General features: G+C 39.7%; 1 protein-coding gene across 9 annotated transcripts in view; it reads right to left on the bottom strand.

Moving 5' to 3' along the window:
* The window catches only part of THSD7A (thrombospondin type 1 domain containing 7A), a 634,694-nt gene that overhangs the window by 219,663 nt on the left and 392,318 nt on the right, over positions 1-22,713 (bottom strand). For all 9 annotated transcript variants that reach the window (XM_073333830.1, XM_073333827.1, XM_073333831.1 and 6 more), the window contains one exon: positions 1,964-2,155. In XM_073333830.1, the coding sequence (XP_073189931.1) occupies positions 1,964-2,155 (192 nt within the window). The remainder of the gene's footprint in view (positions 1-1,963; positions 2,156-22,713) is intronic.

Below are 22,713 nucleotides of genomic sequence, written 5' to 3'. Positions count from 1 at the left end.
TGAATAACAAAGGAATGGTGGCAGTGCTAATTACTCAATTTCCCTGTATAGACAATGTCTCTATCTGATTTCATTGATGAAGTGCTTCTTTTTCTGTAAAATATAGATATTTGGCAGTGCCTATTTTCCAATAGTAAAATATTAACAAATACTGTAGGATTGCCGTTTATTTGTTAACGTGATACCTACAAGTTTTCTCTTTTGTGAATCTGGTGTAATGTGACAGGACTCGAGTTGCAGTAGTACAATTCTTGATTGCTCTGTTTTTTTTAAATGACAAAACTGAACATGACATTACTTCATAGAACAGTATCATTTGGAGCACTGGGTTTGGTGATACTGTTGCTTAATCAAAAGCCCAAGCATGTTGCTCAAGAAAGCTTGCGCAACTCCTATAAAATGCTGGATGTTCATGAAGCAGAGTTCCGATGATTTAGTTCACAGTATCAGTAAATACATCTAAAAGGAATAGGACATTAGATATAATCATTTTCCAGAGTTCACTTTTTTTAGGTGTGCTTGTGTATGTACGATGCACTGGGAATTCAGTCTCATACATTGTCTGTTCGCGGGTTCATTGAATAAAGTCCTGTCTGGATACTGTTTGATCAGTAAATATGCCCACAACCCAGACAATGCTACTGCCTGACCAGACGAGATGAGCTATTTTCTTTGTACAGTCATTTCACACAGGCTTAATCGTAGCTCTAGTGATACCCATGATGGGTGGGAGGGAATCTAATGTGTCCTTAAAATTAAGTTTAATCTAATTTGGGACCACAAACACTATTGTACGTAAAACATAGTTGTATGGTTATTGTACAGCATCACTCCTAGGGGGAGTTAAGGTATTTTGAGGGCCTTAACTGAATATTCCCAAACCTGTGCATGTTTGGATTTCTCTTAAGTTTAATTTTAAAGCTAAATTTCTTGGATATGTAATGCTTGGTTTTGACATAATTACAACATCCCCATAATGCTTTTACCCTTAAGACACTGAGATGCAGTCTCAAACTTAGCCCCACTTTAATTTAGTTTTTAATCTGAGAGAAAAAATAAAGGTTTGTGCCAGCATTCTTGGCCCAAATTTCCTCTGACTGTCCAACACTGTGTAGCACGTGGTGTGCCACTTAGCTGCCTGTATGCCTGACGAGGCAGCATTTGACACACACATATGATAGTCCTTTTTCTAAAACACAATGCAGATTTAAAACAATACACCTATCAAGAACCATCAGAGCAGACACATGAACCTGTCACTGAAACCCTTTTCTTCTTCTCTCTGACCTGCTCTCTTTATGTATATATTCACCTATCTTGTTTTTTATTTAGCACCAGATACTGTACACAAATTGAAGGCAATGAGAGCACTTGCATGAACAGGATTATTTACACGAGTAAAAATCTGCAGGATCAGTTCCATGAAAGGATGCTACATACATGCAAATTATTATTATTATGAATAATAACAACAACTTTGATTGTGGATATGGAAAAGCAATTTATCTGTTGTATGCACTAAAACTCTGATCCACTTATTCTTATGCTTAAGTGTTTGCAGTAAGTTAGGCATAATGTAGGACTACAAAAGACCTGTAGATATCTTGCATTGGAGTCTGTTTATGGTAAATCATTTCCCTGGTTTAATGCAGAATTGCAAAAAAGTGCATTTAAAATAAGAAAAGAAAGATACACTTGTACAAAGACAAAAAGACTAATCAATATTACTTAAAGCAAAGAAAAACACCAAATAGCCATTTCATTAAAATAATAGAAAGAAAAAAACCCTGTACTAAAAATTAACATTACAGACTTTTCTAATTGAATAATAATGGATTTTATTTTAAAAGAAAGGATGCACTGTACTAATCTGCTCTCTCTGATCACTGAATTATTTCAGCTTTGTTAAGTTAATTAACAATTCAGAACCAAATACAAAGACTGCTGAAGTAGGCAACCTTACCTTCACCTGCATATGCCAGAATAGAGCGGGCTCGCATCTGTTTGCCTTCTGTGGTTTTGCCTGAGCAGGTGTGAGAGCAGGACGACCATCCAGACCACATGCTGATTACACAATCCTTTGGGCATGGAACTTCACAGACAATGGGAATTGGATAGATAGCATCTCTACACAGCTGTCTGTCAACCTCTTCTCCTGGGAAAGAAAAGGCCAGTAGCAGTCTATCATTGTTAAATTAACTTAAAATGAGCAATCTAGCCCAGATGGGCACACAAATAAATTAGATTCTGTTGCTGTGTAAAAACAAAGTAAATAGATTACCCATCAGAATGACGGTCTTCTATGGCCTCATGTTAAAAGAACATGCCACAATTCTCAAATGTACTTATGTAGCAGAATTTGAACTCTGATGAAATGGATATGGGTGTGGGTCATAGCAACTGTAAAAAAATCATGAATATATGATACACATGAACAAAATATATTATATACCCAAACAATGTAAGTATATTAGGTCCAGGCAAGTGAGCAGCCTCAATTTCCAGAGGTTTCAGGGGAAAAAAAATCTTAATTTTCAGTTCATGTAGTTTTCTCAGCCCCTGTGTTTTAATATGCACAACTCAGTCAAAAACAAAAACAAAAAAACAACCCCAACTTTGCATTAAATTTGGGTGTCAGAATGTGTAAAGTGTTTAAGCAGAATGGGAACAAAGCTCCTTATTTGGTTCTAAGAGCTCTTTGTTAATTAGCAGGGCCAACATCTGTCTCTGGCTCGGCCACAGATGTTTTGGGGTTCTCTTGGGTCAAGTTGAGGTGCACATCTAATTATATGGTTAGAAGTCTCATTAATGGAATTTAAAAAGTCTCATTAATGGAATTTTTTTTTAAGGGAGTGGGGGCTGGAGCACCAATACCAGGATTACATTTAATGTCAGGAAGGAAATTAAGTGCTACAGTTAAAACTAGGAATCTACAACTACCCAATGGACAAAACACTAGTTAATTTACAATAAGGAACACTGCAACAACTCATTGGGTCGAAGATCTATCTTGAATGATCTTATTCTAGATCTAGATTCTCTATCATTACTTCTGTGTAAGATTTGTAAACAAATCCTTCATTGGAGGTCTTTTAGTGAACTTGAAAAGAATGGGCTTCATTGCACAGCCCTGTACGCTGAACCAGCTATTGAGAAGAAGTCCAACTTTACCACTGAGGAAAACACAGAAGCTATTTAGGCAAAGGACAGTACAGAGAGGTGTAAATGGATGGAGGCTCCTGGCTCCACAGTGTTGTGAAGAATGAAGTCCAGGGACAAGGTACATGAATACTGCCAAATGAGTAAATGGGTACCAAAAGGTTTCACTAACAGTGACAGAAGCACATTTCTCCTGAGGGTAAACCCTCATCCTAAATAGCAGAGGAAAACCAGGGATTAAGCAGTTTGGGGCCAAAATGAGTCTTCTAGAGACATGGTCTTGTCACCACAATGTGCATGCATCAAAGAATGAGAACCTAGTTATAGAAATCACTTTCAATAATTCTGGGGACTACACAGGACGGATTTCTGAGGTTCCATTCACCATTTATAACACTTTACCGAGATGGAAAGATCACAGCCTGTCAATGCCACTTTAACATACTACAGTTTTGCTTCTTTCATTTCTCTTGTTTGTACTGTGCTGAGCATTTTAAAATAGCTGTCTTGGAATCCCTGTAATATCAAATGTCAGCATAGAAAAAACTCTATGGTATTATTATTCATCCATTGAGATCTCACTGAAATATGTACACTCTCGATGGAACTGACTAAGACAGTCCATTCCATTCCATTCGATCAAACGTTTAATAGCTAATGTCAATGAAATAATTTCACATCAAGATTTCCTATGAATTTAGTCCTTGATACAACAAAATATTTGGTAAAAAATAGTTACTATGCTCTTTATGTCTCAGCAGTGAAGACTCCAGTTAATATTAATAACAGATGACCTTATTGTCAAAGGTTAAGTCAGTGGGAGCTGTGGGTACTGATAATCACAAGTCTACAAAAATTTGCTTTCTCCCAAGCACAAAGTTAGCCTTTTATTACTAAAAAAGAATAAAAATAATCTGAACCATTAAGAAGCCAGCTAAATAGAGACTACGTGAATCTTAAAGCCTCTCTGTCACAGGCCAGGAATGTACACATTGAGTTTCAAACTTTAAAAAATATTTGTGTGAAAAGACAAATGCCTGAAAATCAGAGTTTTTACAATGGCATACTGTTACTCTCAGCATTGTTAATGAATGCTATAATATGACATAGGGTTAAAAATAGATTCCTGCTAAAATGGGGCAGTGAAGGGGGCTTGTTTTGTTTTGGGTGCACTATTGTCTCCCAGTTTCATCCCTGTCAAATCCTTTATTCACACTTGTTCTCAAGTCACAACAGGCAAAACCTCAAACCTCTCCTTGACAGAGTTTGTGACGTGTGAAGTTCTGAGGCTCATTTTGTATAAGTATTCTAAAGGTTGGGTGCTTATCTAAATTATCTGAACCTTTGAAATCAACCCATCAGGCTCCATGACAGTCACTTGGTAATCCCAATGGAACCTCATCCTTGTAAAAGGCCTCACACAACCCTCTCTTACTCCACAACCTCCTTCAGTGGGCTCTGGCTCCTTCCCTCTACAGCTCCTTTTACTAACTCTTTCCTAACTTACTTTCCTATGTTTTCAACTTTTTTTCTATTTTCCTTTAATGTTATTCCTTTATTTGCATGATACTTAAACTCTCATAAATTAGCTGACTTTCATTAAAATTCAACTTTGAGTGACAGCTCCTATTTTTTAAAAAGTGCCTACCTAGTTGGGCAATATTTCTATGATATAATGTATAATGCAGATGCGCAGCTAGATTCATTTTCTGGTGCAGGGAGGTGCAAACTGCATGTGCGAGAGCTTCTGTGCCCAGGAGGGGTGGAAGGGATTCACTCTTTACCACAGGAAAGGCCAGGCTGTGTTCTTCAAGGAGTCCACAAGTGTCAAGAGGTGATTTAGTCTTTGCTTGGGCTCTACAAGTACCCCATCAGTGGTCTTCCTAACCTCAACCTCACCCTCTTCCCCAGGCAATGTCATGCCAGCTCCCAGTGGAAGGGTGACGGATGATATCACTACAAGCTTCCTCTGGGCATAGTTTCTGCTACTGACACCCTCCATTTGTGGACGTGCCAGCACCACACCTGAAGCTGGCCCAACCGGCAAGGAGCATTTTATTTTTTTTAGACCAACGAGTCAGGACTTATACAGATCAGCTGCACCCTGTGAATGGCAAACTCTTGCTACAGCAGAATAGGCTTCGTGCTCATAAATATCAGAGTAAATTTCCATGTGATGTTATTTAGCACAACAACCCCTTTTACTGCACTCCCAAAGCAGGCTCTAAACGAGGACACTGAAGACAGTATAATAAAACTAGCTCTATTAAGACAGTGCATGCCGAGGTGCATTATAAAAATTGCCTGAAGCAAATGGGATGGCAGGTAGAGGAACATTTGGCCCTTTATTTGTAAAGCCCAAATGTAAAGTAAAACCTTTATTGGACTCAATAAAGTTGTTAAGACAACTTAACATTCCTCTAAGATTAAAGTACAATAGGAACAGAAGCATTCCACAGGGAAAACGAAAACCTTAGCCTTGGCCCCATGTCTAGCAATCAACCAGAGTTCCTGAATGGCAAGAACCCAACAACTTGATGCATACAGTCAAACAGTCACTGCAATAAACTGGATGAAATTTCTGGAGAGCTTTAAATGTCAACAAAACAATTTTTATTTATCACAAAATGTAATCATCATACAGTCATAAATACTGTAGACTGTGGAAGCCTCAGGTCTGCAAGAATCTGTCTGGCCGCGTGCCGAAGTTCATCAAACAAAACCTCATACAATCCAGCCTAGAAATTAACATTGTACAGATTTGTGCCTTGGCACTGGTTAGAGTCCAGATAGGTTGAAGTCAGTCCCTAATGTTTGTACTTGTGCTTCTGAGGCTGTAAAAGAAGAAATGTCTAAGTGCCAACTTGTGGTGGTATCTTGAGATTTCTACACTTCTTGGAAGTGTCATATGATGGCCTCCTCTGAGGTACAACAGATGTGATTGTTAAGTAGATCACAGGAAACATGGGCTTGATACAAAAACTGCTATTTCTTACTTAATAAAAAATAGAGACTAAACAAATGTAATGAAATATTAAAATAGGAAGGTTGATTAGGGTTACAATGCTATGGCTGGAAATTTGATGTATTAAATGCACAAATACTGCATTCAAGCATTTTTTAGCCTATGTTTAAAATCATAAGAAATCAGGAAATGCAAAATTAAGGATTCAGAAACAATGGTAATTCAAAAGCACTACATATGCTGGGTGAGTTATGGCATATATTTTGGACATACAATGCAACATATTTTACTACACATACAGGTCCCAATCCTTGGGAATGGCAAACCTGCACTCAGTGCAGGATCTGGTGGGAGAGGGGAAAAGGGATGGCAAAGGCAACTTTATACCATCTTTGCCCTTCCACAATTTCCAGGGTAACCTAAGGACTACTATAAAAGTACATTCACCTATGGTGGCCCCCACGAGGCCATTGCAACAGCTAGCAATTGCTGGAGTGGAGCAGATGCCAACCAAGATCTCTCCAAAAATGCTTTCAGAGCAACAATATCTGGAGTTCGCTCTGTGGCACCTGGGGATTCAATTACACAAGGAGATCCTCAATTGGCCACTTAGGACAACTTTAAAGCTTTGCTTTGTGCTGCTAGAGTGAGAATATGGCCTCTATGTGTACAGTATACACAAAGCATATCTACACAAAGCCACTGAATTAGCATTTCTGTTGGAACCTTAGTTTTTGCATTTTCTAATTTTTTGTTATGCCAACTCTACAAATGTAGTTAAGTATTAATATAGATTTTGCATAAAATGTCTTATGGGCATTTTAAAGAAAAGATGAGAAGAGAAGAAAAAAGGAAAGAAAATAGAAGCTTTACAAGTATTCAGCTCATAGAGTTTATAAGCTCCTCTGGCTTTGCAGGTGGAGCTGGTAGCTCTCTATTCTTCAGTTATCTGACTTGCAGAGCTAACAAGCTTTATCAGTGGAGTTAATTAACTCATACAACTAGACACTTAGGGTATGTCTGCACAGGGATAGAAAACCTGTAGCTGGCATGGATCAGCTGACTTGGGCTCGAGGTCCTTGTGTTCCGGGGCTGAAAAATCACTGTGTAGATATTCAGGCTCCAGCCTGAGCCTGAATATCTACCCAGTGATTTTTAGCCTCACCAGGGCAAGTCTGCTGACCCAGGTCAGCCATGGCCGTGGGTCTTTTACCCTTTGTAGGTGTACCTTTAGGGCACATCGTCACTGAAATGTAAGCTCATGGTTCAAACTCAGGCTCAAGCCTAACCTCCCTTCCATCTACACACAATTTGTGCTAACCCAGGGCTCGGCCAGGGCCCCAGGAGCCCATAGTCCTGGAAGGTCCAAGCCTGAGTCAAGCTGGGACTCCGGGTTCAAGCCTTATTGGGTATGTCTACACGACAACTAAAAACCCGCAACTGGCCCATGCCTGCTGACTCAGGCTTGTGTGGCTATTTAATCAGGGTGTAAATGATTTGGCTCGGGCTGCAGCCCGAGCTCTGAGATCTTCCCCACCTCACAGGGTCCTAGAGCCCAGGCTCCAGCCCAAGCCAGAATGTCTACACCACAATTAAACAGCCCGTTAGCCTGAGCCCCATGAGCCTGAAAGAACTGGCACAAGCCAGCCATGGGTGTCTAACTGCGATGTAGACATACCTATTGCTTCTCAGTGTAGATGCAGCCTCAATGGACTCGTACTCTGGGAGTCTGCCAAATCCCATCGGTCGACTTTCTTTGTCCTCTGGAAGTCAAGTTTGGTGAACAGTCAAGTTTTCCTATTGCACCACAAACAAAGGGCTAGAACGGTCACACTTTGGAAGTGTGTCTAGGCTATGGGTGGTTGGTCTCGGGCCTGCATAACGCAATGTAGACATGGGAGACCCAGGCTGGGACTCAGGGTTCAACGGTCCCTAACCTGTGGCTATATATAAGTGTAGACACTCAAGCCCTAGGTTAACAAACCCAGGGTCTCCTAACTTAAGTTCTACTAACCCCAGGTTTACACTGCACTGTAGACATACCCTCAGGGATTGTCTATACTCAGAAGTTACAGCATGTTAGAACATGACCCTGAGGAAATATAGTAATTAACATGATATAAAATGTTCAGTGTAGACAGGGCCATCCTTTTTAAATTTGTGATATAAATTTGTGTGGTATACCGTAGGATGAATCACAAGCAGCCAACACAACGTTAAAAACAATTCCTACTACAAAGTTTATATAGTGCTAGTTACTATGAGTCCTCAGGGCCTTGTTCTAACACAATGTAATTTCCCTATATAGACAGACCGCGTCTAGGGAAAGATTGTGCCTGGCCCTTGTTTGTATGTGTATAGTGGGCAGGGACAGAAGGAGCCATCTCTCTTTATTGAGTTCTGATGCAACAGATGGGCATAACTGCAGTTCTTGGTTCCTTCCTAACATCCTCACAGCGAGCCAACCACTGACCGCAAATTGGCTAGGGGTGTAATGTGGGACACAGCTGCAGAGTGTGCTCTGTGCCCATCCAGTACAGTCTGGCCCTTAACTTAGATGTGGAGATAAACCTGTCTACATATGTAATCTTGTAGAAGTTTCTGCAATGTTTCCTCAATTGATTTTAATGTACTGCTAACGTTATTTTTAACACTCCTTCTCCCACCCCTCATCAAATTTAGCAAACCATATAAATCCTCACTGAGGATTATTTAAATGCCATATTTTCAAAGTTTTTGAGGTATTCCTACAGGGAAAAGAATGTGATTATATTTTTAAGTGGGAACAATGCATTTTTTACCCTCTTGTAACTCAGAAATGTCCAAAAAATGTTTTCCTGCCTCACCTCTGCAGAGAGAGCAAACAAGGGAAATTTCAAACCAAAATGTGAGTTTTGTTTCAGAAAGTTATAAGCATGTCAAAGTGGGATTATAATGATGTAATAAACCACTGTGCTAATGAATAGTTATCACACTACTCTGGAAAAAAACAAAACAAAACAAAAAACCGAAACCAACCAAACAAAAAGCACACAACATAAGGGAAATTCAAGCAAGGCAGGTAAAAATAAAATAAAATATGGGAAATCACTACAAATTGGGAACAAACCTGAATTAGCACAGTAGACTTTCACCTTTAAAGATCTTGTCTTAGATATAGCTGCTTTTCAGTTTAATTTCGAATGGGTAATTATATAGATTACAAAAACCACCAATACACAGTATGAGATGCTTGACAGCTACCATTTCCTAGCTTTCATACCAGTGTTTAGATTCTCCCAAAATTCTCTAGAAGAGGAAAAACCCTGCATGTCTAGTACTGGAAATCATAAAATTCTGGCTTTGTATTTACAATTGAGAGCTTGTCTAGACTTGAATTGTTACAGTGGCACAGGTGCCGCGTTATAGCTGAACCACTGTAGTGCTTCCGTGTAAACAGGATGGTTCTCCATCTCCTTGAGAGGTGCGGGTGAGGTCAACAGAAGAATTCTTCTGTTGACATAGCACTACCTACACTGGGGGTTAGGTAGGCTTACCTATGTTGCTCAGGGGTGTGGATTTTTCACATACCCAAGTGACATAGCAGTGTAAGTGCTAACATTTAAGTGTAGACCAGGGCCTCACACTAATCTTTCCCTCCAAAACATACTGTTGCAGCCAATAATGACTAATAGGGAAGAGAGAGAGGTACATTAAAATTGTGACAAATGCATTGTAAAGAACAGAAGTCCATACTATTTTGCACGTTAAAAATTATTTCTGCCCTTTTATGAACCTGACAGCTGCTAGAGACAAAAGCACATTGCTATCTCCTTTTCCCCCATCTTACTCTGACTTCCTCTGGGGCACTGAATGAAAATTTAGAATGAAACACACCTCACACTGAAACTGAAGGTTCCTTAGTCAATTCACCTTTTTTCTTATATAGTATTGACTGAGGAAGGCACTCTCTCTCTCCCTACATGTCTCTAATTAAAATCCATGCACTACCAACAGAAGCTGACCCAGTTTTCATTCTGTGAGGGTAGTAGAGAAGTTAATCGCTGGAAACTTAATCAAATAAACCATTGTAGACAGAACAAAAGACATTTACCTGCAATTTGTCATTATTTATAGTCCTCTTGAACATACCAGCTTTTTAAGAAGGAGTTTTGGAGGTAAAACAGCCCATGAAGCCAAGTCTGAACTTTTGCTCTTTTGCTCTTACCAATTCAATAATTTCCTTGTAGTAAATATTTTTGGTTGTCATACAAAGAACTATACAATCTTCTGTTTACCTCAGCACCATTTATAAGCTCTGGACAATATTTGCTCCTATTTTTCTGTCTAAAGATCAGAGAGACTGTAAGGCAGCTTTAATATCAATATAACAAAATTGGAGAGTCCTATTAATAAGAGCAAAACTATTATTTTTCTCTGTGAAATTCTTTTCTATTCCAGTTCTTGAATGACCACTTGTATGACATGGAAGAATCTCTCTCTCTCTCTGACATGCACTGACAATTTTCAGAAATTTTGTGGATCATTGACTAAAATATATATGTTCTATACATTGTACTCTGATTGCCTCCTTGGTTTTCAGTGATCCCTGGATGACAAGTTAGTGGATATTATTTCTTTGTATTTTTCCCGTAAGTTGAAAATTAGTGTCCTTTAAAATTTCTCCACAGTAATACAGCAGAAACATAGATTTGATACTATTCTGTACAAATATATGCAATAAAAGTGAGGGAAAGTCACAGCTGAACTGGGACAATACATTTCAAGTGGAAGATGAGCAAAATCTATCAGCAAACTGGTATAGTTCTAGTGGGTGTCCATTCCCAAATGTCAGCATGACTTGGAGCATGGTAGGAATTTTACTCATAGGAGTTTTACTAACTAATAAGAAACTGATTCATTTTAGTTTTCTTTACCATAGGAATCATAAGAATCTAGTAGGTTCATACAATTTAATTGCTTTTCTGCATTGATTTCTTAACACAATTCTTGTAAAACTGAGGATCTTCAAGGTGTGGCATTACATAGCAATTTACAAAACAGCTACAGTGCATTTGCAATCACTATCAGCTACAGTAGTTCTTGCAGTCCAATTTATTGCTTAGGTGATGCTGTTAGCTGTGTGTATTAAATCAGTTACTAATTCCCTAACCACAGGCCTCTCTCTCAATTACTTCTGTTAAGTAGTATTTGCATTTAATTACGTCTTAATTAGTTGATAGTTAATATTCGTGAAGTCATTTTCTTTTAAGAAGGCTAAGTAGAAATGGCATTGATTTCAATGGCACTATTCAAATGTTTCTCATATCTGTTGGTGATGCTGAGGTCTAAGAATGTTTCTCTAATAGATTAAATGAAAAGATCGTTGTATTGAGATCAGCTGGTTTAATGGTTTATTTGCAACTTTACTCTGATTCTTGTTTCAAAACAGAACTTAACACTACTATTAGAAGAGTCCTTTACTTTTTAAAAATGCATATGTTTTGATAAAAGACAATAAAAATAATTTCTTATATTATTATTTCTTATATATTCTTAGCAAAATAAGAAATATGATACTTTGGGACACTATTTTCAAAATACTAATTTAATAAAGTGAATAGAGATGAATGTTTTTAAATAGGAGAGTTGTGCACACAAACACACATGGAACTGTATCCAGTGCATCTTGTGCACACAGTTACCATGACTGCCCACACAAACCAGGAACTGCATACAGAAATGACCACAGAGTCACTTAACTTGTCCCTTACATGTGCAAATACCAGACCACATGCACGACTGTGCATATGCAATTGGGCCTTCTACTGTTTTTAAAATGTAACTGTAGAAAATCAAATATGGTTGTTTTCTCCCTTTTAAAATAAATATTCATAATGACAGTATAATACCTATCTGGGGCAACCTGGAAAGAGTCAGACAAAAACCTCTTCCCTTTTCTATGATACTGGGACCAGGCAGAAATAACTGAAAGGCAAAGGTAGGTGGAGCTCAAAACCTACCAGACCTGGCTACTTCCTAAGGGAAGGAAGAAGCAGGGCTGACTATGGAAGAGGCTTCACTAAACACAGGAGCAAGTGGTTGTGTGTTATTGTTGAGAAGGTTCTCTTGTTAGTTAGTGAGCTGTGCAAGTGGTGTGGTCTTGCAAAATTCAAGAATCTATGCAGAAATCTATCCCTAACTCAGAGATATCTACCAGAACCTTTGTTCTTTTCTGCAGCCTCTCCACAGTAACCCTACTGTCCTCACCTCAGTCCCAGCTAGGGTGACCAGATAGCAAGTGTGAAAAATCAGGACAGGGTGTGGAGGGTATTAGGCAGCTATATAAGACACAGCCCTGAATATCAGGACTGTCCCTATAAAATTGGGACATCTGTTCACCCTAGTCCCAGCTGACAGCACAGCTTCTTTTTGCTAATCTCCTCACATCGCTGCACATCAGCAGCTACAGAGGGGAGCCAGAAGGAGTTATTTCATCCCAGATAGCTGATCAGAAATGTACGGGGTCTGAAGGAGAAGTATGCCTGAGAGATAGACTACTCCATAGCTCCATCTTCTGCTTCCTTGTCCTTGAATCTACACAAAGTTCTGATCCTGGGATACTCAGGAAGAGGGGCTACTGAGAGGTATAACGGAGAACCAGAAGAGTATTCTATAAAGATGGCATTCTCCATAATAACTACTCTCTCCCTTCTGCACTAGCTCTGGACTCCCTCTATGCATAATAGTCACAGGAACAAACAGGTCCAAAGAAAAATACCTTCTCAGAAAGATGAAATCATGAAAGCAATATGGGGACAATCTTAAAAAAGCATCAGGAAAACATTTAAAACTCATATTTCCTCATAAAATTATTGAAAATGAGAGGACTAAATTCCAATGTATACTTAGGCTATAATGGGTTAAAAATAATTAACCCACACTCTGGGATACAATATTAATGCTTCCTGTAATCCCATTGTAATGTTTGGTAACGGGAGATCATATGTATCTCCATTTATATTACAGTCATCTATCAGGATTACAGTGATGTAGATACAGCCTCTAACTTGACACAGAGGGATAAAAACAGGGAGAGGAACAGTATCCCCCCCATCCAAATAATTATTTTTAGATGTAAAATGCAGTGCCATCTGTCACATATGTAGGGAGGGCAGATTAAGCAACAACAGGAAAAAAATAATTTCCCATAACTATGTTAACTCAGAAATGTATTTTAAAAATGCAATATCCCCAGGTATTCAGCTGGGGGCAGAGGGGACTAAATTTTTTCCCTTGAAAATGCAAACACCTCATTCGTCCTTGAATTCTCTCCTATGGGAGAAGAGGAAAATGTTCTCTTCCCTTTCTCTTGTTACCAGTGAGAACACCGGGACATTTTCTGGTTTCCATTTTTAAACATTTATTTTTACTAATTAATCCTGTCTCTTATTTTTCACTGTCAATTTCTAACTGTACCCTACTTCTGCCCAGGGTGTAGTACATGAGTTGAAAACTAAACACAGCTTTTGGAGGTCATGTAGATATCTCTTAGAAAAAAGAATGTTTCAGCTCTACTGATGTGCCATGATAACTGGCCTCTCTACCTTATAAACTTGCACACGCTGAGTGACCATATTGCACATACTGAGGGCCCATTTTAGTATTGCTATCACATGACCTGATGTCACTTACAGTGTAGTTCAGCCAATTTAATAATTGGCATTGCTGGCTGGGCATGCTACCTTAATGGACTGAGAAAACTCAGTGTAGATATTACAAAAGGAAAACTTAAAAAATAAAGGGAAAATTCTTCTTTTTATTCTGGATGTTACATTTACTGACCTTTTTCCCTGTTCCGTTAGCACCTAATATTCACTGACATAAAGTATATTTGATAACATTTTTTATCAATAGAAAATATTTAGAATTTGAATTTACTATTACAGTGGATATTGTTAAAACGTAAAAAAATGCTAAAATGTTGTAATGACTCTACCACAGTACTTCCTATAATCAAAATTTATACCACAGCACATTTAATACAGTGGTATCATAAATGTTTTCCCAGAAAATGCCCACTGCACTACAACAGCACAGCATTTCCTACCGAATGGGAGTAGGTTTCTGCTGCACAGTTTGACAGGGGGCTGGAACATTTTCAGGGTTCATTTGTTAATGTAGTCATATTGAGAACGATCAGGAGCAGTGAACACAAATGTATTGATCATAACCAAGCACGGTTGCCTTCTACAATCAAATAAACCAATCACATGTCATCTTGGTTAAAAAAGAAAAAGAAAGTTTGATGACAGTTCCATTGAGAATAAAATCAATTGTAGGCATGGGACTAAGTCAGATCAATTTATCAGGCCAAAAGGCCACTTTTAAACAGATGAGGTGAGGAAAGATAAAGTGCTGATGGTGCTATAAGGAAACAAAAGACACAGTGCTGCTCCAAAGTAGCAGTTAGAAACCTATCACTTGAAAATTTCTAATGTATTTATAAAAATGTTTGGCAAAAACACTAATAAATTATTTTGTAAGGTACCTCAAATTCTGATGCAAGAGATTTAGACAATATCCCAGTGACAACAGGTTTTGCCAAATCAAAATACTCTACAGAATTTCTCTGAGAAAAATATATTAAAGAATATTCTAGAGATAGACTTACTCCAGTTAGTTTCTATAAAATGTTATAGAAATTCCATAAAGTTTAACAGAGATTGCATAAAACTTGCTTTGACCAAAATTAGGAAAATTCTTACATACTTTGGAAAAATAGGAACTATGCCATACATGTTTTATAGACCATTCCTCTGAAAATGCAATCTGTTTTTTTAATTTGACGGAGGACTATAACCATATTATTTTTTCATTACTGGGCATTTACCTAGCTTTTAAATCCATCAGATACAGGCAACCAGAGCAGCTGCAGGCACAAAAAACTTTCACATGCCTCTTTACTGTAACTATTGACTGGGTGCAAGGTTTTTTCCCCTACAATAAACCGCAAATCCCTCACATAAGTGGCATAACAGAATCAAGGAAAGGCCATGGAGGGTCACTGAATTTAAACCAGTCTTAACTAATTCCTATGGATGTGCATGAAGTCTGATATTTGAATTTGAACTAGATTTGGATTCAGGATCTCGATAGTCAGAATTATTCAGATTTGAGGAAAAACATATAAAGGAAAGAATAGGGAAGATCAGAACAAAGGTGGCCATTGGAGAACAGTTCCCAAAATGCTGGTAGTATTCCACTAATTTCTACAGCTTATGTTTTCAATTGAGTGCCTAAAGTTAGGCTCTTAAATCCACATTTAGGCAGCTGTCTAAAAATGGCCTGATTTTGCAGATATGCTGATCTTCCATAATTCTCATTGACTTCAACAGGAGCTCCAGATGCTCAATACCTTTGAAAACTATTTTTACTTTGGTACCTAAATATGAATTTAGGAGCCTAACATTAGGCACCCTAATTTGAACATTTTGGCCTAAATTCTTGTGCCAAGGACTGGATTCACAAAAGGCCTTAGGTTTCTAACTGCTACTTTAGGCATCAAAATCCAACATTGGGCATCACAGGCATTCAACCCACTCAACCTGTAGGCACCTTGAATCATGTGGCAACTATGTTTTTACTGTAAAAGTTACCTAGGCACCCAAGTTTCTGCCTCTAAGCATGCACTGCTGCTTCAGGCAGGATCTTTCTCTCCACCAAGCAGAGGGGGAAAATGAACCTCGGTCTTTCACATCCTGGATAGGTCCTCTAACCACTGGGCTAAAAGTTATAAGGGAGGCACCACAACCTCCTCCACCTCCTCTTTCTCCTGCATTTATTGTGGGGGGGGGGAAGCTAAAGCCCTTATCTTCAAGAGAGAGTTCCTCACTGTGGTTCCCAAACAGAGATAGGTGCCTCATTGCAACCTAGGCTTAGGTGCTTAACACTGTGACAGGGTTGTCAGCATCTCCCATTGGCTAGCTTAGGCAGATCCCTGGTCAGCATGCTGGGTTTTGTGAATACTATTCTTCAGAGCCTCTTTCTACCCACACATTGTATAGAGAGCCTAGGTGCCTAACTCAGGCTTTATGAATCCCAGTGATTTTCTAGGCACCTATGACCTTTTGTGAATCTAACCCTTTCCCATGTCACTCCTATGCATAGAAGAATCCTTCCTGAACTGGGTTGCAAAGCCCTGATCCAGTGAAGGACTGAAACACATATGTAACTCTGAGCATATAGGTATTTCTATTGAAGTCATGTGCTTAAGTGCTTTGCTAGATCAGTGAGACAAGGTGGATGAGGTAATATCTTTATCATTGGACCAACTTCTGTTGGTGAACGAGATAAGGTCTTGAGCTTAGTGTCTAAGGTGGCTGTCATCACTTCGTTCACATCCCTCCTGAAGACCCATTATCATGACATCTGCAAGAAGCGAGTCAATAAAGACATTTTTCATTATTGTGTATTCATATTTAGTTATGTTTACTTAAAAAACCCATATTACTTCACAATTACAGGCAGATTACTTCAAGTGAACCATATAGCATTTTTGCTGTTTGCCTATTGTTTTATAACTCTCCTTCAATGCCTCAAGTTGTTTCAGTAGAACCTCAGAGTTATGAACACCAGGGTTACAAACTGATTGGTCAACCACACACCTCATTGGGAACTGGAAGTACACAATCAGGCAGTAGCAGAGACACACACACACAAAACAAGCAAATGCACAACTGTGTTAAACGTGACAAGGCAAGAAAACTGTTTCTGTGCTTGTTTCATGTACATTAAGATGGTTAAAAGCAACATTTTTCTTGCATAGTAAAGTTTCAAAGCTATAGTAAGTCAATGTTCAGTTGTAAACTTTTGAAAGAACAAACAGAACATTTTGTTCAGAGTTACGAACAACCTCCATTCCCAAGGTGTTGGTAACTCTGAGGTTCTACTGTATGTTGTAAGCTCTTGGTGTGGGATTTTGTCCTATCTGTACTTTGAGGCATTTAGCTCAACTATGTCTCATAGAAGAAGCAGCAGCAGAAGAAACTGATAAACAGTGCCTGTTATTCCAAATATCCAAGCTATTCAGTACAGTAAAAGCACAAAAAAACTGACTAGATGTTTGCGCTTTACTTTTTATTATTATTATTATTATTATTATTTTACTTTTACCTTTTCTTCCTTGGAAATAGTTTATAAATTCCTGCACGTTTTCTACAGGCCTTCCTTCTTTAAACTAGTCATTACAATCAATATATTATTTAGAACTTGTTTTTCTTTTGGGTTTTTAATATCCAAACTGCACTTCATGACTCAGTCTGTTGTAATTACAATACCACCATTATGAAATGACACATATTATTTTAGGGCTTTTCAAGTTACCACCACAGTGGTCATCTTGTGAAATCAGATATTTCCTGGCAGAAAAAGAGAGATATTACACTCATCAGAACTCAACACAAATTATAATCTGAAAGAAAGGTCAGACAATCGGCAGTTTAATGCTGGAAAAATGAGAACAACATTTCAACTTTGTCAGGCCAGAAGAAATAACAGGCTGTTTTGATATTCTCCATCTATCAGCGTATTATTTTCACAGCTTCATAGCTCAACAACACTTAAGACAATTTAAATTCGTACATTCTGCCATAATAACATAAATACAGTATATACCCAATGGAATAGAGCAGCATTTCTCAAACTGGGGTCCCCAAAGGACTCCATGGACTCCGCTGATCAACTCAACACCTCCCCCTCCCTCTATCTCCGGGAGGCTACTGAAGCCAAACCAGGAGATTTTAGGCACTAAAACTCCAACTGCACAATGGGGTTAAGGCAGGCTCCCTGCCTGTCCTGGCCCCGCACCGCTCCCAGAAGTGGCCAGCACATCCCTGCGGGCCCAAGGGTGGGGCAGAGAGTCTCTCTGCACTGCCCACACTCCGAGCACTGACTCCGCAGCTTCCATTGGCCTGGAACTGTGGCCAATGGGAGCTGCAGAGGCAGTGCCTGTGGGAAGAGGCAGCATCCGTAGACCCCCTGACCCATCACCTAGGAGCCGCTGCCCGAGAGATGTGCCGGTTGCTTTCGGGAGCCACCCAAGGTAAGCACCACCTGGCCAGAGCCCGCATCCCTCACCCCTCCCTCATCCAAACTCCCTCCCAGAGCCCACACCCCCTCCCACATCCAACCCCCCTGCTCCAGCCCAGAGCCTACACCCAAATTCCCTCCCAGAGCCCACATCCCACACCACCTCCTGCACCTCAACCCCCTGCCCCAGCCTGGAGAAAGCGAGTGAGGATGGGGGACAGTGAGCGACGATGGAGTAAGCAGGGGGGCAGGAAGAGGTGGGGCAGGGGTGGGGCCTTGGTGAAAGAGGTGGACTGGGGGTGGGACTTGGGGCTGAGGGGGGGGCTTATGGGTCCCCCAAAAATTTAAATCAAAATGGGAGTCCTTGGGTTGCTAAAGTTTCAGAACCGCTGAAATAGAAGGAAATATAAATACATAGCACCAACATAAATCTCTCTGTGTCTGTACACATACTTTCCTCTGAATATACATAAATTATTCTCATTGCCTCCAATGAGAGAATATCACCCCTGAACTATTTAGCACAAGGTTTCAGAACTGATTAGTATTTAATTTAATTCACAAATGTATACATTTAAATATTATCTTTCTTGCATATATTTTGTATAAATTTGTACTTTAAGTACCCATTCTAGTTATTTCACTAACATCTGGAGAAAATAAGAATTAAAAGAGATTTAAAATATACACCCAAAAGCAAGGAATTTCAGCCATAAGGCTGTAAATCCAGTTTTATAATCCATTCTTAAATCATGCTATTATGCTTTTTTCACTTGTTTTCACAATGGCATGATTTAAAGTGACAATGGAAAGGTTGAAAAGCATCAAATTAACTACCTTTAAAAATGAAGGTTTTAAAGAATTCTCCACAATTGTTACTGTTTTTTATTTGTATTAGGATGGAGCCTAGAAGCCCCCACTTAGAACCAGGTCCCCATTTTGGTGGGTGCTGCACAATCATAGAACTAAAGATGGTCCTTGCCTCAATCAGGAAATACTGATCAGCTCTGCCTAAAACAAGCACGACCTGCAAATGTGGGTTATCCCACCAAAAACATATGCAGGAGTGTCCATAATGGGAACTTCACAGCTAAACTATTTGTGCTTTGGTAGAAAAGTCAAAAATATTGGTGCTTTACCCCCGAAAACCATAGAAGTCCTAGGCCAGCGCAAATACATCCAGTTCTCTCTGCAGAGCCATGTGATCGAGAGCCCCCACCCTATATTTTTTTGAAAAGCACATATTAATGCTTCAGACGAGGTAACCGACTCCCCACCCAGGACTTGTGACCCTGCAGTCAAAGATGGGACAATATTCTAAACTTCATTATATACTTTCTCAACATTAATTCTGTATTTAGGCAAAAAGCATATTCTTAATTAACTGCAACTCTGTCTCCAAAAGCATTTGATAAATTAGAAGCAAAGGTTCACTACACTGGGATCCTTTAAAAAAGGGAAGAAGGAGGATCCTGGGAACTACAGGCCAGTCAGCCTCACCTCAGTCCCTGGAAAAATCATGGAGCAGGTCCTCAAAGAATCAATCCTGATGCACTTGCATGAGAGGAAAGTGATCAGGAACAGCCAGCATGGATTCACCAAGGGAAGGTCATGCCTGACTAATCTAATCGCCTTTTATGATGAGATTACTGGTTCTGTGGATGAAGGGAAAGCAGTGGATGTATTGTTTCTTGACTTTAGCAAAGCTTTTGACACGGTCTCCCACAGTATTCTTGTCAGCAAGTTAAGGAAGTATGGGCTGGATGAATGCACTATAAGGTGGGTAGAAAGCTGGCTAGATTGTCGGGCTCAACGGGTAGTGATCAATGGCTCCATGTCTAGTTGGCAGCCGGTATCAAGTGGAGTGCCCCAACGGTCGGTCCTGGGGCCGGTTTTGTTCAATATCTTCATAAATGATCTGGAGGATGGTGTGGATTGCACTCTCAGCAAATTTGCGGATGATACTAAACTGGGAGGAGTGGTAGATACGCTGGAGGGGAGGGATAGGATACAGAAGGACCTAGACAAATTGGAGGATTGGGCCAAAAGAAATCTGATGAGGTTCAATAAGGATAAGTGCAGGGTCCTGCACTTAGGATGGAAGAATCCAATGCATCGCTACAGACTAGGGACCGAATGGCTAGGCAGCAGTTCTGCGGAAAAGGACCTAGGGGTGACAGTGGACGAGAAGCTGAATATGAGTCAGCAGTGTGCCCTTGTTGCCAAGAAGGCCAATGGCATTTTGGGATGTATAAGTAGGGGCATAGCGAGCAGATCGAGGGACGTGATCGTTCCCCTCTATTCGACATTGGTGAGGCCTCATCTGGAGTACTGTGTCCAGTTTTGGGCCCCACACTACAAGAAGGATGTGGAAAAATTGGAAAGAGTCCAGCAGAGGGCAACAAAAATGATTAGGGGTCTGGAACACATGACTTATGAGGAGAGGCTGAGGGAGCTGGGATTGTTTAGCCTGCAGAAGAGAAGAATGAGGGGGGATTTGATAGCTGCTTTCAACTACCTGAAAGGGGGTTCCAAAGAGGATGGCTCTAGACTGTTCTCAATGGTAGCAGATGACAGAACGAGGAGTAATGGTCTCAAGTTGCAGTGGGGGAGGTTTAGGTTGGATATTAGGAAAAACTTTTTCACTAAGAGGGTGGTGAAACACTGGAATGCGTTACCTAGGGAGGTGGTAGAATCTCCTTCCTTAGAGGTTTTTAAGGTCAGGCTTGACAAAGCCCTGGCTGGGATGATTTATCTGGGAATTGGTCCTGCTTCGAGCAGGGGGTTGGACTGGATGACCTTCGGGGGTCCCTTCCAACCCTGATATTCTATGATCCATGATTGATTGCAGTGGTTCCCAAACTTTTTACTAAGGTAACCCACTAACTGAATGTTGTCTTTTTTTTGCAACCCATCCAGGGTCCAAATTCAAGGAGGGTGTCCAGAATCATAGGCCAGTGTCCTCTTCCTCCTCTGCTTTTGTCCCCTCCTCACCTTGCTGAGGGGGCACTGACACCCACACCACCACCTTCCACCCAGCACCACAATCCTAGTCCCAGCATCAGTGCAGAGGGGAAGTTTAGAGAGCGAGTCACAGCGGTGGCTCCTATCCCATGGGGCTGAGCTAGGCTACTCGCTCCAGGCACTGCAGCCTGGCACTCGGGGTCACAGCACCACTCAGGTCATGATAGAGGGGTGGCCAGGCCAAACCTGAGTGGTGTTGCGATCCCATGCACTAGATTGCAAATTCCAGAATGGGGAGTCAAGACTAGCCCCATGGCACAGGAACCGCACGGTGCGGGAGTTCAGTCTCCAGCATTCCTCTGCCCCACTCTCTGAGGCTTCCCCTCCATACCATGTCTACAATCCATCTAGAACCTTCTTGGACAAAACACTGATTTATTGCATCACCCAGATGTAGTTTTAATTAATTAATTTATTTATTTTTAACAGAAACTAATGCATTACTTTTCCAGATCAACTGGGAGGTGATGGGACACACAGTGATGTGTTTTAAATCAGTCCACCAAAAGAAACTATATTATGGCATACAAATGCAAAGGCATCCATTCTGATCCAGGTTTTACTGAGGATGTTCACTCTCCTAATGCTAAGCTGAAAAACATGAAGAAGAATTGGATTGACTGAATTAAAAAGGATCTTTAATCAGCATAAAAATAATCAAATTTTAATCTGTTTTATATCAGTTTTATAATCATGAAGCTTAAAACAGCACTGTCCACTGAATGATGTTAAAGAATTACTACAATCCTGACATGGAAGATAATATATATAGCAAACCTTGTTACCTACAAATGCTTTCACAATCCAGTACTATGAAATTTTTATTGCCATTTGTTATCATATTTAAGAGCTTACAAAATACTATATTTTTCAATCAATGCTTCCAGTAACAAATCCTTATTTACACCAAATGTCCCATAGAGATGGTCAATAATTCCGTGTGGGTAGATAAATTAAGGATTTGGTTACAACTATCACGTCCTATGTGTTTTACTTTAAAGAACCCAACCAAAGAATGCTTCTGCAGCGTTCTGTATTAATGCAACATGGCGGTCAGCCAAAAGAAAATGTTCTTAATCAATTCCTTAATGATTTTACCACGGAAATTTATCTCAAGAAACAATGACTAATGTGCAAATAATCTCGGTTCCTGTAAGTAGTACGTGGTTTGCTGAAGGCAACTGTCATTAGTTTCTGTAGTTTTCTATAGTTTGATTGGAGACAGTGGGCCAGATTCTGATATGAGGTCACTTATGCTAGTATAGAAAAAACTCAGTAATTCTGTGTAACTGAGCTCTGAATCTGACCCACGACAACTTTTTCAAAATGACAATTGAAATTTCTATAAGAGAGATATTTTCTTCTTTCTTCTTTTCTTTTTAAATAACCAGCATGAACAAAACCACACATTGCTTATTTTTTCATTCTATAATGCTGGGCCAATGTGTATAATTGTCTGAATGACTAAATGTAAAAGAAACAATCTTCATACACTT

The sequence above is a fragment of the Lepidochelys kempii genome, chromosome 2 (genome assembly GCF_965140265.1).
Source record: "Lepidochelys kempii isolate rLepKem1 chromosome 2, rLepKem1.hap2, whole genome shotgun sequence".
Lineage (NCBI taxonomy): Eukaryota > Metazoa > Chordata > Testudines > Cheloniidae > Lepidochelys > Lepidochelys kempii.
Note: the sequence above shows the minus strand (reverse complement) of the source record. Positions and strands in the feature narration are given on the sequence as shown.